Source organism: Seriola aureovittata, chromosome 19 (genome assembly GCF_021018895.1).
Source record: "Seriola aureovittata isolate HTS-2021-v1 ecotype China chromosome 19, ASM2101889v1, whole genome shotgun sequence".
Lineage (NCBI taxonomy): Eukaryota > Metazoa > Chordata > Actinopteri > Carangiformes > Carangidae > Seriola > Seriola aureovittata.
In genome coordinates, this window is record NC_079382.1 from 16,002,553 (window position 1) to 16,021,451 (window position 18,899).

Here is an 18,899-nt window from a genome sequence, read left to right on the forward strand (position 1 = left end):
GACTTCCTCACCCTCATTTATTTCTTTTGTAACAATTGTTATTAAATTTGATTTAATCGCAGTCACAAAGCCAACCTTGTTTACATGATGCTACTGCTTTCTATCGCATAAACCTTAATCAGTTTCATTGTTTGGGGAACTTATTTTGAATATCTGTCTTATCACAAATGAAACACTGAAGCCCAGTTCATTTGGTACCAATTACAGGGAAAATATTCTTAAATTGATGCCCTTTCAATTAATTTTAGACAGCACATGGAGTCAGGTGAAATTGCAAAAATTTTAAGTGTCTTGGGAGAAGCATAAATCAAACATTTACAATAAAAGGAACCTGGAAAATTTTACTTAAATTTTTTTGGACTTAGTGTTTCTTTCGCGAGGCTTTATAGATGATGAACGGGCATTTTGTCTTTCTAAACATATTCAGAATATAGGCATGCTGTGGACCAAATTTACTACTGTTGCTGACAATGTGAAGTCTTTTAATTTATCCATCAGAATAATAAGGGAAAGTCTAATGCCACTTCATTCAGTCTACTCACAGCAGCTGACACAGACACATTGAGATCAAAACTTCCAGAGCTTTATTGATGCCATGTGAGCTGAACAAGAGCAGGTCTCGTCAGTAAAAACCCTTTAAACTGGAAGAGAAACAGCACAAAATCAAGTGACCTCTGACTGGTGTAGAGACAGACGAGCCTATGCGTTTCCCCATAAATCAATCACATCCAGTGACCAGCCAGAGATGAAGCGCCATGGATACTGAAGACACTGGGCTCTTAAAGCAAGACGCAAGTGAAGGCCACTGCTTGTAAACAGCTTTTGTTGTTTTAGAGTTATTATTTATTCAAATCGGTGTACTTAAAAATAGAAACTATATTGGTGTGTAATTTGTAATTTAACGTTTCCTTGTGTCCATGTCTGGATAAGAAGACAGTATTTTGAGTGACCATCTTCAGACAAATCCTGCTAATGAACAAACCTGAATGTTTGCCAATGAACTATTAACGCCAGTTAATGTTTGCAATGTGAAAGTTAACATCTGTTGGACTGAGCGACTGGCCAGGTCTGTCCACATTTTCTCTTCTGATGTTTTTCCCTCCATCCTTCTTCCGAGGACTGACTCTAATCCTCTGCTTTGGCCTCCATCTCCTCGGCGTCATCGTCTCCATCCACCTCAGCGTTCTCTCGCTCTAACCTCTCCAGCTGCCGGGCGAGCTCTGTCTCATCCGTGTCTGTCACCACCTTGGGCTGAAGGGGACAGTTTACAGTTTAGTTATTTAGCTATTTAAGCAAAGAATAATAAAACCATGGCACATTTCTACACAGGAAGTATTTTGACCAGTTGTGCAGGGGAAAAAATAAAAAGGCTGAGGATAAAGGTTGAATGTTTTGAGAAAAACTGTTACAAGGACAATTTTGAGAAAACTCAATAATATGTGATAAAGTGGGACTTTAACTAGAAAAAAAAATGTACTGACATGAATTGAAATGTGACACAGGTTTGTTCTCACAATAATTCAAAATTATGGCTCAGAATGACTAAAATGTCTTTCTCAAAATATATAATTTTTTTCCCCTAACAGCAACAATAATCCTTTAGAAACTAACATACTGTAGCAGTTAAAGGAAGTCATGTATGATCTATGGGTGAAGTGAAAAGATTCACAGATGAGGCTGGATGACAACATTATGTTTACTGTACAGTGTAACTATAATTTACTGTACTATGACGTTTCTGTGACTTTTTATGCCTTACTATTCTATGACATTTTATGCCATATTATACTATGGCCTTTTTATGAATTTTTATGCCTTACTGTACTATGACATTTCTATGACTTTTTATCCATTATATACTATGACATTTTATGCCATATTATACTATGAGGTACTATGACTTTTTATGCCTTACTGTACTATGACGTTTTTATAACTTTTTATGCTTTACAATACTATGACATTTTATGCCATATTATACTATGCCGTTTTTATGACTTTTTATGCCTTACTATACTATGACATTTTTATGACTTTTTAAGTCTTACTATACTATGATGTTTATATGACTTTTGATGCCTTGCTATAGTATGACGTTTTATGCCATATTATACTATGACGTTTTTATGACTTTATTATGCCATACTATACTATGACCTTTTTATGCCTTACTATACTATGCCATTTTATGCCATATTATACTATGGCCTTTTTATGAATTTTTATGCCTTACTATACTATGACATTTTTATGTCTTACTATACTATGATTTTTTATGACTTTTTAAGTCTTACTATACTATGATGTTTTTATGACTTTTGATGCCTTACTATACTATGACCTTTTTATGCCTTACTATACTATGCCATTTTTATGACTTTTTATACTATGCCCTTTTTATGACTTTTTATGCTTACTATACTATGACATTTTATGCCATATTATACTATAACGTTTTTATGACTTTTTATGACTTTTTATGCCTTACTATACTATGACTTTTTATACTATGACGTTTTTATAACTTTTTATGCCTTACTATACTATGCCATTTTATGCCATATTATACTATGGCCTTTTTATGACTTTTTATGACTTTTTATGCCTTACTATACTATGACATTTTTATGACTTTTTATGACTTTTTAAGTCTTACTATACTATGCCATTTTATACTATGACGTTTTTATGACTTTTTATGACTTTTTATCCATTATATACTATGACATTTTATGCCATATTATACTATAACGTTTTTATGACATTTTATGCCTTACTATACTATGACCTTTTTATGACTTTTTATGCCTTACTATACTATAACGTTTTTATGACATTTTATGCCTTACTATACTATGACCTTTTTATGCCTTACTATACTATGACTTTTTATGACTTTTTATACTATGCCCTTTTTATGACTTTTTAAGTCTTACTATACTATGACATTTTATGCCATATTATACTATGATGTTTTTATGACTTTTTATGCCTTACTGTACTATGACGTTTTTATGCCTTACTATACTATGCCATTTTATGCCATATTATACTATGGCCTTTTTATGAATTTTTATGCCTTACTATACTATGACATTTTTATGACTTTTTAAGTCTTACTATACTATAACGTTTTTATGACATTTTTATGACTTTTTATCCATTATATACTATGACATTTTATGCCATATTATACTATAACGTTTTTATGACATTTTATGCCTTACTATACTATGACCTTTTTATGACTTTTTATGCCTTACTATACTATAACGTTTTTATGACATTTTATGCCTTACTATACTATGACCTTTTTATGCCTTACTATACTATGACTTTTTATACTATGCCGTTTTTATGACTTACTATACTATGACCTTTTTATGACTTTTTAAGTCTTACTATACTATGACATTTTATGCCATATTATACTATGGCGTTTTTATGACTTTTTATGACTTTTGATGCCTTTTTATGAATTTTTATGCCTTACTGTACTATGACGTTTTTATGACTTTTTATACTATGCCCTTTTTATGACTTTATTATGCCATACTATACTATGACATTTTATGCCATATTATACTATGCCGTTTTTATGCCTTACTATACTATGACATTTTTATGACTTTTTAAGTCTTACTATACTATGACGTTTTTATGACTTTATTATGCCTTACTATACTATGACCTTTTTATGCCTTACTATACTATGCCATTTTATGCCATATTATACTATGGCCTTTTTATGAATTTTTATGCCTTACTATACTATGACATTTTTATGTCTTACTATACTATGATTTTTTATGACTTTTTAAGTCTTACTATACTATGATGTTTTTATGACTTTTGATGCCTTGCTATAGTATGACGTTTTATGCCATATTATACTATGACGTTTTTATGACTTTATTATGCCTTACTATACTATGACCTTTTTATGCCTTACTATACTATGACCTTTTTATGCCTTACTATACTATGCCATTTTTATGACTTTTTAAGTCTTACTATACTATGACATTTTATGCCATATTATACTATGCCGTTTTTATGACTTTTTATGCCTTACTATACTATGACGTTTTTATGACTTACTATACTATGCCATTTTATGCCATATTATACTATAGCCTTTTTATGAATTTTTATGCCTTACTATACTATGACATTTTTATGACTTTTTATGTCTTACTATACTATGACGTTTTTATGACTTTTTATCCATTATATACTATGACATTTTATGCCATATTATACTATAACGTTTTTATGACATTAAATGCCTTACTATACTATGACCTTTTTATGACTTTTTATGCCTTACTATACTATAACGTTTTTATGACATTTTATGCCTTACTATACTATGACCTTTTTATGCCTTACTATACTATGACTTTTTATGACTTTTTATACTATGCCCTTTTTATGACTTTTTAAGTCTTACTATACTATGACATTTTATGCCATATTATACTATGATGTTTTTATGACTTTTTATCCATTATATACTATGACATTTTATGCCATTTTATACTATGACCTTTTTATGACTTTTTATGCCTTACTATACTATGCCATTTTATGCCATATTATACTATGGCGTTTTTATGACTTTTTATGCTATGACGTTTTTATAACTTTTTATGCCTCACAATACTATGACATTTTATGCCATATTATACTATGCCGTTTTTATGACTTTTGATGCCTTACTATAGTATGACGTTTTTATGACTTGTTATCCATTATATACTATGACATTTTATGCCATATTATACTATGACCTTTTTATGACTTTTTATGCCTTACTATACTATGCCATTTTATACTATGACGTTTTTATGACATTTTATGCCTTACTATACTGTGACCTTTTTATGCCTTACTATACTATGACATTTTATGCCATATTATACTATGATGTTTTTATGACTTTTGATGCCTTACTATACTATGACGTTTTTATGACTTTTTATCCATTATATACTATGACATTTTATGCCATATTATACTATGACGTTTTTATGACTTTTGATGCCTTTTTATGATGTTTTTATGACTTTTTATACTATGCCCTTTTTATGACTTTTTGCGCCTTACTGTACTATGGCCTTTTTATGACTTTTTAAGTCTCACTATACTATGACGTTTTTATGACTTTTTATGCCTTACTATACTATGACATTTTATGCCATATTATACAATGACGTTTTTATGACTTTTGATGCCTTTTTATCATGTTTTTATGACTTTTTATACTATGCCCTTTTTCATGACTTTTTAAGTCTTACTATACTATGAAGTTTTTATGACTTTTGATGCCTTACTATACTATGACATCTTATGCCATATCGACACCCTCTTAAAATAATGGCCTAAGTCATTTTTTCAGGTTTTTCAGGAAACACAAAAAACTCAACAAAAGAGTCACACTTTTGACATAGGCCATTATACAACCGGGGGTAGAATTGCATGTTCCCCTCAACTGAGGATTCAGGCGATTTTACCAGAGGTGGCCAGCATCATGAGGGGGTGATTTAGGCAAAAAAAACATTTTTGTCAAAACATGACTTAGGCCATTATTTTAGGAAGGTGACGATATTATACTATGGCCTTTTCATGACTTTTTAGGCCATGTTATACTATGACGTTTTTATGACTTTTTATGCCTTACTATACTATGACATCTTATGCCATATTATACTGTGACGTTTTTATGACTTTTTATGTCTTACTATACTATGATGTTTTTATGACTTTTTATCCATTATATACTATGACATTTTATGCCATATTATACTATGACGTTTTTATGACTTTTTGCACCTTACTGTACTATGGCCTTTTTATGACTTTTTAAGTCTTACTATACTATGATGTTTATATGACTTTTGATGCCTTACTATACTATGACATTTTTATGTCTTACTATACTATGATTTTTTATGACTTTTTAAGTCTTACTATACTATGATGTTTTTATGACTTTTGATGCCTTGCTATAGTATGACGTTTTATGCCATATTATACTATGACGTTTTTATGACTTTATTATGCCTTACTATACTATGACCTTTTTATGCCTTACTATACTATGCCATTTTTATGACTTTTTAAGTCTTACTATACTATGACATTTTATGCCATATTATACTATGCCGTTTTTATGACTTTTTATGCCTTACTATACTATGACGTTTTTATGACTTACTATACTATGCCATTTTATGCCATATTATACTATAGCCTTTTTATGAATTTTTATGCCTTACTATACTATGACATTTTTATGACTTTTTATGTCTTACTATACTATGACGTTTTTATGACTTTTTATCCATTATATACTATGACATTTTATGCCATATTATACTATAACGTTTTTATGACATTAAATGCCTTACTATACTATGACCTTTTTATGACTTTTTATGCCTTACTATACTATAACGTTTTTATGACATTTTATGCCTTACTATACTATGACCTTTTTATGCCTTACTATACTATGACTTTTTATGACTTTTTATACTATGCCCTTTTTATGACTTTTTAAGTCTTACTATACTATGACATTTTATGCCATATTATACTATGATGTTTTTATGACTTTTTATCCATTATATACTATGACATTTTATGCCATATTATACTATGACCTTTTTATGACTTTTTATGCCTTACTATACTATGCCATTTTATGCCATATTATACTATGGCGTTTTTATGACTTTTTATGCTATGACGTTTTTATAACTTTTTATGCCTCACAATACTATGACATTTTATGCCATATTATACTATGCCGTTTTTATGACTTTTGATGCCTTACTATAGTATGACGTTTTTATGACTTGTTATCCATTATATACTATGACATTTTATGCCATATTATACTATGACCTTTTTATGACTTTTTATGCCTTACTATACTATGCCATTTTATACTATGACGTTTTTATGACATTTTATGCCTTACTATACTGTGACCTTTTTATGCCTTACTATACTATGACATTTTATGCCATATTATACTATGATGTTTTTATGACTTTTGATGCCTTACTATACTATGACGTTTTTATGACTTTTTATCCATTATATACTATGACATTTTATGCCATATTATACTATGACGTTTTTATGACTTTTGATGCCTTTTTATGATGTTTTTATGACTTTTTATACTATGCCCTTTTTATGACTTTTTGCGCCTTACTGTACTATGGCCTTTTTATGACTTTTTAAGTCTCACTATACTATGACGTTTTTATGACTTTTTATGCCTTACTATACTATGACATTTTATGCCATATTATACAATGACGTTTTTATGACTTTTGATGCCTTTTTATCATGTTTTTATGACTTTTTATACTATGCCCTTTTTCATGACTTTTTAAGTCTTACTATACTATGAAGTTTTTATGACTTTTGATGCCTTACTATACTATGACATCTTATGCCATATCGACACCCTCTTAAAATAATGGCCTAAGTCATTTTTTCAGGTTTTTCAGGAAACACAAAAAACTCAACAAAAGAGTCACACTTTTGACATAGGCCATTATACAACCGGGGGTAGAATTGCATGTTCCCCTCAACTGAGGATTCAGGCGATTTTACCAGAGGTGGCCAGCATCATGAGGGGGTGATTTAGGCAAAAAAAACATTTTTGTCAAAACATGACTTAGGCCATTATTTTAGGAAGGTGACGATATTATACTATGCTGTTTTTATGACTTTTTAAGTCTTACTATACTATGACGTTTTTATGACTTTTTATGCCTTACTATACTATGACATCTTATGCCATATTATACTATGACGTTTTTATGACTTTTTATGTCTTACTATACTATGATGTTTTTATGACTTTTTATCCATTATATACTATGACATTTTATGCCATATTATACTATGACGTTTTTATGACTTTTTGCACCTTACTGTACTATGGCCTTTTTATGACTTTTTAAGTCTTACTATACTATGATGTTTATATGACTTTTGATGCCTTACTATACTATGAAATTTTATGCCATATTATACTATGACGTTTTATGCCATATTATACTATGCCCTTTTTATGACTTTTTATGCCTTACTATACTATGACATTTTATGTCTTACTATACTATGACATTTTATGCCATATTATACTATGACATTTTTATGACTTTTTATGCCTTACTATACTATGAACTTTTTATGACGTTTTATGCCTTACTATACTATTACATTTTATGTCTTACTATACTATGACATTTTATGCCATATTATACTATGACATTTTTATGACTTTTTATGCCTTACTATACTATGAACTTTTTATGACGTTTTATGCCTTACTATACTATTACATTTTATGTCTTACTATACTATGAAATTTTATGCCATAGTATACTATGACATTTTATGCCATATTATACTATGGCCTTTTTATGCCTTACTATACTATGACATTTTATGTCTTACTATACTATGACATTTTATGCCATATTATACTATGGCCTTTTTATGCCTTACTGTACTATGAAGTTTTTATGACTTTTTATGCCTTACTATAATATGACACTTTTATTACTTTTCATGCCTCACTATAATGACGGTTTAATGACTTTTCATGCTGTACTATATTATGACGTTTTTATAACTTTTTATTCCTCACTATACTATGACATTTTATGCCATATTATACTATGGCTTTTCTATGACTTTTTATGTATTACTATACTATGACCTTTTTATGACATTTTATGCCTTACTATACTATGACCTTTTTATGACATTTTATGCCATATTATACTATGGCCTTTTTATGCCTTACTGTACTATGACGTTTTTATGACGTTTTTTATGCCATATTATACTATGACCTTTTTATGACTTTTGATGCCTTACTGTATTATGTCGTTTTTATGACTTTTGATGCCTTACTGTATTATGACGTTTTTATGACTTTTGAGGCCTTATTATGCTATGACATTTTATGCCATATTATACTATGGCCTTTTCATGACTTTTAATGTATTACTATACTATGACGTTTTTATGACTTTTTATGCCTTACTATATACTATGACATTTTATGCCATATTATACTATGTTTTATGCTTTACTATACTATGACTTTTTAAATAAATAATGCACATTTTTGAAAATGCTTAACTTCAAGAAACTGTAATTAATAAAACAAACACACACACACAAGGCTGCACAAAGAAAGTGAAGTTGCTCACCTCCATCTGGATGTTAAAGACGCCTCTCTTCTCTTCAATCTTCTCCTTGATAGCAGCCATGGCCTGATTGAGGACAGACAGACCCTCTGTGCGCTCCAGAGTGGTTGTTGTCATCACGTAGCGAGGGGGAGCGATCAGGTTGATCTGTCGTGCACAAGATCACGTCATTCTCATATACACTAAATCTCAAACGGTGATAGTTGCAGCTCCTCCCCAAATAACATGGCAACAATCGCAGTAAGTTCACACTTAAAAGTGAGGTCAAGACAATGGTTCTCAGGTGGTGACTGGAGACAGAGTCATTTCATTTGTGCCAAAGGGAAGAATATTACCTTGATGGGCATGGCCTCTGTGGAACAGCCCAGCCCAGCCCTCAGAGCTTCCTTCACTGCATCAATGCCCTCATACCCGTAGCATGCCACTTCAATGTCTGCAGGTAGCGCAGGGAAAAGGAAAAAAGTTACTTAATATTTTAGGACCGACCAAGACACCATGACACACACTGTTTCACTGTTTGCTGCATAATTAAAGAGGACCTATTATGGCCATCCTTAATGTTAATCATTTCATGAAGCCCAGCGTGCTCTGATTGGTCAGCTTGCTGGCAACTACCATGGCAATGATACGTTCCATGGTTGTGGCGGCTGTTTATCGTTTTGAGCAAAAGTCTGAAGATGACAGAAATGATCCACCTTCACAAGCTGGACTTGAGCAGAAACGAGTGTACCCACTGTCAGGCAGCCTGAAGGAGGAAGACATATGAAGGGCGCTGCGAATCAAGATGCTGGACAGTCTGCAAAGACTTCGGATTACAATATTCATAACTTGGAATAATTTTTTGAGAAACCCTGCTGATTTTTTAAGTGTGGACACTTCCGGACTAAAGGAATATAAATAATGGAGGAACAGACAGACGGTCAACAGGTAGAAAGTCTCCACCGCTTCACCTCCTGCTGGTTTATGATGCCAGTAAATCTGAATGAATTATACTCTAATGCACATAGCTACTGAAAAATGAACACAGTGGTTAAACTATGGTTAACTTATCCGAGCTAATGAGGTACAGCATGTCAATACTGACAAACGTTTAAGCATTTATATCTTTGCTGCTGCTTCTTACCAAAGTGATCAGGTCGTAGTAATGCGGTTAAACATCACAAACCCACAATAACAATGCAGACTAACAGGCTGTGAGCCTGAGTCCCCTGTTTGGCCACATTAAGTGTGAATTACATTAAGTGTGAATTACAGATATAACTGTTGTGAAAATGAAGCTCTCTGTCGACTGTGGACGGTTTCTGAAGCGGTCCTGGAAACTACAGCAGATTTCTGCAGACAGTTGAGAACATGGTGTCTTTTTGGCATGGCTACAAAACTAAATTCATTATAAGTAGTTATGTGGGGGTGTTCCAAGCCTGCAGGGGATGTCCAGGTTGCAGGTGGGCAGCACCAAAAATTTGTATTGACGCCAATAGGACCAGGAAGTAATATCTGGACCCCCAATTAGGCGTTTCATAAAAATGAGAAAATTGTGTTTTTACCCTGACAGAGTTATTCCCTTTGGTGTAAACTGTGATCCTTGTGACTCTTGGAGACCATTTACATGCACATACACCCATGCAAAAACCTATATAAAACACTATAAGTTAGGAAAAACTCAGAAAAGCATAATAGGTCCCTATTAAAGCTGCTGCTTCATGGTTGGCAACCTTTTACCTGCTCTGATTTTGACAGCCTGTGGAGTGAGTCGCCTGTTGATGTTATCAATCAGCACGCTCCTCTCTTCCTCTGTTAGGTCCAGACCATCCAGAATGGCGGGATCTCTGGGAGATGGAAGACATTCACCATTTGATTTGACCTTATCAGGTAAAATAATGGCTGATGAAAAGTGGGATTTTTTTTTGTTGTTTCAAGGGGATACAGTAAACATAGAACCTAGGTTCATGTTTTGAGACTTTCTGTGCTAAGCCTCACACAAAAATCGAAACAACAACTTACGATACAGCCTGTTTGAAGACATCATAAGCTCCGTATCCTGGCCGCTTATATTTTTCATCAAAGACCCAGGCAGTGCGCTGGTACAAGCTTTCTAGCTGCTCATCCTTACTGTAATCCAGCACTTCTGCCACGTGTCGCAGGATGCTGTACACCTGCAAACACACAACACCTATAATCAGCTCGGTTCAGATTGACAAACACACTGATAGGTTTACAAATGAATGAAACATTAAGAGAGATTTCAGTGTTTCAGAGATTTAACATTTTTCAACTGTATTTACAATATGTTTGGCATGAAGGAAGGAAATTTCTCAATCACATTCTATAATTCAAAGTTTAATGATTTCAATGTTTGTAAGAAACAGGGAAAAACCTAGACCAAGCTTTTGGGTTCAATAAGAATTTGACTTACAGTTTTGGATTTGGTGAACTTATCTTCACACTTGATGGCCTCCTCTGGGGAAACTCTTCTTTTTGATAAATCAATGTATCCTAAAGAAAAAAAGGAGTGAAAAGATGCAGTGACACAGTGACACCATTACTGTTGATATGACTAACTGAACAACAGGAAATCAATCAACACCTACTTAGTCATTTTATCATCACTTGTTGAATAAAGCTTAACAACTTGCTTGCTTCTTCTCTACCTTCATATCACTACAAGCTGGACACTGGCTTTTTTGCAGCTGGTGGGACTAAATAAGCAATTATATCTTATCTCCCCTGTTAAGTAAGGATTTTATCGACATAAGTTTGTCTTCTGCAAATTTCTGATAAGCAGTTATCATGACTAATACACCATTGCGCTCAAAAAAACTGTTAATAATAAATTAATAGTCATAATATCATTAAGTACAGCCCTAGCTGATAACTAAGTTTACATAGTCATGTTACAACCATTTTCTTAATAGTCTAGTTTTGCAGCACATCATGAAAAGATGCCATGTTTCTTTCCAGCTTACAATAAATTGTGAATATATCCATGGACGTCACAAATCTTTACAGTGGGAGATCCATTATGTCTTTTCCACCAACAGCCAAAAAAAAGTGTTCAAGCAAACACAGAGGTTTAGTTCCCGCTGGCCCTCACCCTTTTCTTTGTCTACTCGGATGACGACCACGCACTCATTGCGGCCTATGCGGATGAGCTTGTTGATGGAGCGGATACGTCGACGCGACAGCTCGCTCAGAAGGATCATGCCCTCGATGTTGTTGTACTCCAAGAGGCTGACATAGGCGCCCATCTCAGCGATGGACCTCACGTTCACCATCACAACATCCTCCACCTCTGGGAACCGGTGCTGGTAAAATCGACAGCTGAGCCCCGGCATTGCTGCGAGGACACAAACAATACAAGGGGGGGTTAACTACTTAAAGCAGACAATGTGTTGAGGGTGTTGGCACAAATCCTGAGGAAGAGGAACTCCATCAGTTTTACACATCCTGACCACTTTGCATGTTATGAAAAGTACAATTTGGCCTATAAAAACATTAGCATAATGTCAGTATACTGTCTTCTGTGTTTCTGGATGACACATAGTAAAGTTTGAGAAAATAACCATGATGATGCCATGGTGATGTAATCTAGGTTATCTTGTTTTGGCTTGAAATATATTTCCTTGAGCTAAGAGTCTGAGTGTGTGGAGTTTGAAACACATGGGAATTTTCCAGGCAAGGGATAGCTAACAAAAAGATGCTATTGAGCTGCATTATGGGAATTGTAAGAGCCATCATTTTTGGACTTAGACTTAAACTAGAGCAAAAGTAAGGATATCTCAGCCTCTGTTGCTTCAGTTTTCATCAGGATTTAAAAAAATATGTGCCTCACAAGCCCTACAACTTTATCAAAGTGCAATACTTAATTAGTACCATCTCTTTAAACAGATTTATTCATGTTTTTTCCCTACATTTTCAAAACATGCTACACAAAATTGTGGTTTACTTCTAAGTAAAGGCAAACTTAAATCATAATATTGAGCAACCAATTCTTTTAATCCACTTGTGAAAGGGTTAATTAAAGCTTTAATGCTCTTTAAAACCCACTTTCAGATTGGTGAAAGCAAAAAAACCCCCAAAACAAATCCTGACAATTTCAAAGGGTTTTCACATCAGATCAGTCAAATCTGGACACATGTATTCCATTTGTGAAAACACAATTAGACTGGGGTGTACATCACAAACCACTATAGTCAAATCTGGGGGGTCAGCCCTATGTTCCCACAGCCCTATGTTCCCACATTTCTCAGAACTTTTTTTTCACAGAAATTTTTGAAAATTAGGGTTAGGTTTAGGGTTAGGGCTGTGGGAATATAGGGCTGTGGGAACATAGACACGCTCCCAAATCTGGACCACATTAACCCTGAGAAGCTACACACTTTTGACAACAGATTCTGATTTGTTAAGCTATCATTCTATTTATAAAAACACACAGACAAAATGTGATTAAAGAAAAGGTCTAGATCAAAAACCACTGTACTTAGGCTTGTCAAATCTGGACCACTTTAACCCAGAGAAGCTAAAGACCGTTCAGAACGCAGTTTCAGATTTGGGAAAGATGGTTTGGGAATTGGTAGCTGAATTCAGCCTCGTACCTTCATGAAGGTTTTAATGTTTAACTTTTGGTGCAGCTTAATTGTATTGTGTTCTACTGGGGGTTTTCCCATTATTTACTCTACCCTCAATTACAGAAATGCGGTGGACACTTAAAAACAGCCCTCGAACATTACCAGAAAGGTCCAGAAGCATTTGAATGACACGCTTGTTCATTCATTTTCAGGGCGGCGGTTTTCAGTATAAGAGGTCAAATGACTGAGTTTAGCCTGGAAATGTTACAACAGGGAGGTGAAGCAGTAAGAAATAAACTAGTAGCGTAGGCAACGACAGGTTTATTTCACATTTTGACTGTGAATGGGCTGATGCAATGCAGACAAACGAGAAACTCCTCACTGTTAAAGTTAAGAGCGAAAATGACATGAACAAAACATGGAAACAAAAAGCCCCTTTAGTTTTAAGTATAGCATCATAACAGCAGCTGTATCTGGCGACAATTATCACAACCAACAAAGGATAAAGGCGATTTCTTTATTATCCGTTAGCTTCCCAGCTGGTTCACAGCTCACATGCGGCACATGCACCGCTGCCGTGGCTAACGGTTAGCTAGCCAGCTAGCACCCTCGTCAGTTGCCCACTCCCCGTTAAAAAAAGCCTCCTTTATCAATAATAACTCACCTGTGTCATATGGTTACAGAACGATACACTGGAATGTTCTGTACTGGCGGTGTTTAAATGTCCGATTATGTTTTCTTTTGGGTTTTTTTAAATGAAGAACTCGGGCCCGCTAGCTCACATTCATGGGTGTGCTAATTTTTCGACCCGGAAAAGATCGTCCGAGCTTTACGACACGCGCATGTGCAGAACGAGCTCGGTTAAGTCACATGACCAAAGGCCAGCTGATCATCACGGACAGAGAATCGGACAAGATCACGACCGCCAGCTCCGTCTATGCGGCTAATCCTGCACGAAAAAACAACTGTTTTTCTTACGTTATATGTATAGATTAATACATTAAGACTACAGCTAACGCTTCAGTGTTTGTTTGAGGAGGCAGAAAACAGCAACCATCGACAAAAAGACGAGAAGATGTCTGGAAAAGACAGGATCGACATATTCCCCTCCAGAATGTAAGCAGTTTGTTTCCAAGCTAGTTGCTAACCTACTGTAGCTAACATGATGCTGTTTTGTTGATTTGTTGCTTTTCAGCCTCTCAGATTGACGATTTCTTGCTTACATCTCCATGTATCTGACATAATTATAGTTTATATGAGTGAATGGATGCCGTTTAAAAGAGGAAGAGTCCCTCTGTTGTCATGTGATGCATCTAACATCATCCCAGTGTGAGCTGTCAGTCTGAGGTGGTGTCTAAAAAACCTACTGACCCCCAGACAGTAAAAGTTTTGACTTGAACGTTGTGCAACTTGAGAATCTACTGATCAGTGGAGGTTTTTGACTTATCTGCGAAGTCCAATCATTCTAACACATTGATTCAATCATGTCAGTGTCTGTTTCTGTGCGTGTGTGTGTGTGTGTGTGTGTGCGTGTGTGTGTGTGTGTGTGTGTGTGTGAGACAGAGAGGGAATCCTAGAAATGGTCTTTTTTTCCTGCTGAAAGCACAAGGCCATGGTTGCAAACATCAGTGAGCGGTGGTATGAATATAGATCAGTGATTTTCAACCCAGGAGAATCTGTACTCCAGGAGGCATATGAGAAGATTGTGGAGCAGCTGAGCTACTTTGAAGCAAAAACCTATTATGATTCGATAGTATATATTAACAAATTTGTGTTTTGGAGGAAAACAAATACACAATTAGCATTACAAAAATGTGCGATACTGATCTTTAGTGCATTTATTTTCACATTAACTTTCCAACTGGTTTCCAGCAACTCAGTTTTCCACCAGCATGAGTCAGTTAACACCAAGTGATATAATTAAGACTGCATGAAAACTAAAACTACAAAACACCAGGATAACTATGTCTTCTATAAATTGGAATGCAGCTGGGTTTTCTGTCAAAGAATTCAAGAGGAAGTTATTCCTCTTATCAAAGTGGTTTAATGAAGGGGGGGTTAAGTCCATCTGATATGGGTGAAGGGGAATTTCAGACACAAAGGCTGGCAATCACTGATGTGGGTTAGTGATGTTGATATTTTGCAGTCTTGGGCGATTGGCCCAGATTGGTAACAATAAGCAAGACAGCTGGAAAAATCTTCTTCCTCTGAAAAATGATTGAATACATGTAATGCAAGATTCAGATAAAGCATTTCAAATGTGTGTTTCATTTGATGTCGCAGGGCTCAGACCATCATGAAAGCTCGGCTGAAAGGGGCGCAGACCGGCCGCAACCTGCTTAAGAAGAAATCTGATGCCCTCTCCATGCGCTTCCGTCAGATCCTTCGTAAAATTATTGAGGTCAGCAGAAAATAACAGACTGTGTTCTACTTGCATTTTACATGCAGTGTACAGTTACACCAAGGTAAAACTAATGCAGCCTTATACAACTGTCCTGTAATTAATCCTCCCTCCATGAAGGCAAAAAATGTCAAATGTTCAAGTTGATTTAACTGTGTGATCATTTTGGGACTTACTGGATTGCATTAGTTTTAGATCTGTGTACTAATAAATAAATTGGTAGTTAAGTGTATTTCTTATGAGTTTCCTAAATGTGGACTTTGTCATCTTATCTCTGTTCCTTTAGACTAAGACCAAGATGGGAGAGGTGATGAGAGAGGCGGCCTTCTCCTTGGCTGAAGCCAAATTTGCAGCTGGAGACTTCAGGTAAGAGTCTGAGTAAGATGAAGTGATGTGGTGTTATGTTAAGTGCAGATGTGTGTGACTCACATCTGTAATTCTGCCCACAGCACAACTGTAATCCAGAATGTCAACAAAGCCCAAGTGAAGGTCCGAGCCAAGAAAGACAACGTGGCAGGTTAGCTTCTTCTTCTTTTTATAAATCACTGCTTTGTGAAGGGACAAGTTCTTATGCGTACTTTGACTGTCTTACAGGTGTGACCCTACCAGTATTTGAGCACTACCAAGAAGGCGGGGACAGTAAGTCATGTCTTAATTTGTCAATTTGCTATGAATCCATAGCATGTTTAGATAAAATTAGTTTTTGTGACTATTGAGTAGCAGAAGGTCCTCACCCTCGTTGTGTCTGCCAGGCTATGAGCTGACTGGTCTGGCCAGAGGAGGAGAGCAGCTCTCCAGGTTGAAGAGGAACTATGCCAGAGCTGTCGAGCTGCTGGTGGAGTTGGCCTCCTTACAGGTAGGGGGTGCTGTTACAAATATGTCATGTTTATTTTAGCTTACCTCTGTTACTTCACAAGTGTAACTAAATTCATTTATTTAAATAGAATTTCTAGTTTTGCATAATTAATGTGAGTATTTTACATTCTGTGTTACTTTATACTTTATTACCCCACTTTATTTCAGATGGAAATATTTTACTTTTTACCCTGCTACATGCATTTAACACCTGGGGTTACTAGTTAGTTCACAGCTTCAACATTAAAATGCTGCTTACATGTTAAAGCATCAATAATAATGAACCAATTGTATTATATATAATGACACAAGACTCATCCTGCAAAATGAGTGCTTAAAAAAAACATGTAAAGTAAATGTAGTTGATAGTATTTTACTCGCTGAAATTTATGAATGCTAGATGAGTATTTTTGAATATTTGATGTATAGCAGTTTTTTAGCGAAAAGTAACATAACTTCTCTGTATTTAACTAAGATCGAAAAATACTGACACATACTGTCCACTTTCTGTCTGCAGACATCCTTTGTCACTCTGGATGAGGCCATAAAAATTACCAACCGCCGTGTGAATGCCATTGAGCATGGTAAAATTCACACTGTTCATCAAATTGTTGCCTTTTTTTTTTCTTTTTTTTTTTTTAAAAGAGAGAAAGGGTGTTAAATCATCTTTATCCTACCTTTCAGTGATCATCCCCAGGATTGATCGCACCCTCACCTACATCATCACAGAACTGGACGAGAGAGAACGAGAGGAATTCTACAGGTGAAAACCTTTTATGAAAGGTCTCATAAATTCTAGGTCTTTACCGTTTTAAGATTTAAAAGACAGTTTTTCTCTGATTAAGCATGAGATGAAGTGCCTTGCTGCATGGTTGATTATTGTCTGTAGACTTTTTTGTTGTTGTTGTAACGCTTATATTTCCTCCTGTTACAGGCTGAAAAAGATCCAAGAGAAGAAGAAGCAGCTCAGGGAAAGGACAGAACTGGAGATTGCAGCCCGCCTGGCTAAGCTGGGTCCCATTGCAGAGCCCGCCAACATGCTGACAGAGGAGATGGATGAAGACCTGCTGTTTGAGTGACGGGCTTCTTCAGGTCGATGGTCACTGACTTCACCAATCATCCTATTTATTCTGTGCCTCTCTGGCCAAGTCTATGTCTTCTCGTGCAAATGATGAAAGTTGTTTTTTGTGTACTTGTCGTTGATGATTTGTTCTATCGTATCAGAGCTGGGAGGTACTGTGTGTTTCAACATGTGTCACCGAACAGAACCAAAGTGTTGTCGCACTTGGCGGTTACACAAAAGGGAGTCGGTTAACTGTTATAAAATAATCTAAATAATAGAGTGTTTACACATGGTTTGCGAGTGACATTAAAAAAGCATTCCGTGTGACTGATCAACTTGTAGATACTTCAGTTTGCTCACAACTTAGAGCCATTGCATGCTGTAAAGCTTAAGGTGGTTGTAGATTTCAAATGTGGGAGTCTGTGTTGTGGAGGCCCGTCCCGCTGCTGATCTCATATCACAGGGTTTGTTGTTTCCTCATTTGATGAGGATGTTTACCACTGCACCAGAACCCCTAATGTGACCCCGCTGTAAAATCTGTGCAAGTCAACAAGGCCCAAGACTTCATCCAAATAAAGATGTTCTAAATATTCAACCACTGCCTGGACTTCTTGTTAAGACTGGAGCATTTTGCCTGAGTATTGAGGGGACTGAGCTCCGTGAGGAATGCAGACCATTTTGCACCAGAATGCTACATGTACCACAGTATTAGTTAGGCATTTGCAAGGCTTGGATTAATAAGCATCTTTCTAATAAGACCAATATCA

General features: G+C 35.2%; 2 protein-coding genes across 2 annotated transcripts; one reads left to right on the forward strand and one right to left on the reverse strand.

Annotated features, from left to right (window-relative positions):
- Positions 1–567: 567 nt before the first annotated feature.
- eif2s1b (eukaryotic translation initiation factor 2, subunit 1 alpha b) lies at positions 568–14,633 on the reverse strand. Its single transcript, XM_056363158.1, has 8 exons — positions 14,478–14,633; positions 12,340–12,582; positions 11,662–11,741; positions 11,250–11,401; positions 10,968–11,074; positions 9,584–9,681; positions 9,252–9,395; positions 568–1,251 (listed from the first exon to the last, which is right to left on the reverse strand). The coding sequence occupies exons 2-8, from the start codon at positions 12,578–12,580 to the stop codon at positions 1,126–1,128; spliced, it is 948 nt and encodes a 315-aa protein (XP_056219133.1). The 5' UTR covers positions 12,581–12,582; positions 14,478–14,633; the 3' UTR covers positions 568–1,125.
- Positions 14,634–14,719: 86 nt separating this feature from the next.
- On the forward strand, positions 14,720–18,727 carry atp6v1d (ATPase H+ transporting V1 subunit D). Its single transcript, XM_056363159.1, has 9 exons — positions 14,720–14,929; positions 16,097–16,214; positions 16,501–16,580; positions 16,664–16,731; positions 16,809–16,853; positions 16,967–17,070; positions 17,587–17,653; positions 17,754–17,832; positions 18,004–18,727. Exons 1-9 carry the CDS (start codon positions 14,889–14,891, stop codon positions 18,146–18,148), a joined length of 747 nt encoding a protein of 248 aa, XP_056219134.1. The 5' UTR covers positions 14,720–14,888; the 3' UTR covers positions 18,149–18,727.
- Positions 18,728–18,899: the final 172 nt, after the last annotated feature.

What these genes read in the sequence shown, in the direction of transcription:
- eif2s1b (XM_056363158.1), bottom strand. Translation starts at nt 12,580, where the DNA reads ATGCCGGGGCTCAGCTGTCGATTTTACCAGCACCGGTTCCCAGAGGTG. An exon ending in AGTTCACCAAATCCAAAACT is followed by an intron (nt 11,402 to 11,661) that starts GTAAGTCAAATT and finishes GTGTGTTTGCAG; the next exon opens with GTGTACAGCATCCTGCGACA. An exon ending in CAGAGGCCATGCCCATCAAG is followed by an intron (nt 9,396 to 9,583) that starts GTAATATTCTTC and finishes TGTGCACGACAG; the next exon opens with ATCAACCTGATCGCTCCCCC.
- atp6v1d (XM_056363159.1), top strand. Translation starts at nt 14,889, where the DNA reads ATGTCTGGAAAAGACAGGATCGACATATTCCCCTCCAGAAT. An exon ending in GACATATTCCCCTCCAGAAT is followed by an intron (nt 14,930 to 16,096) that starts GTAAGCAGTTTG and finishes TTGATGTCGCAG; the next exon opens with GGCTCAGACCATCATGAAAG. An exon ending in GAACGAGAGGAATTCTACAG is followed by an intron (nt 17,833 to 18,003) that starts GTGAAAACCTTT and finishes CTCCTGTTACAG; the next exon opens with GCTGAAAAAGATCCAAGAGA.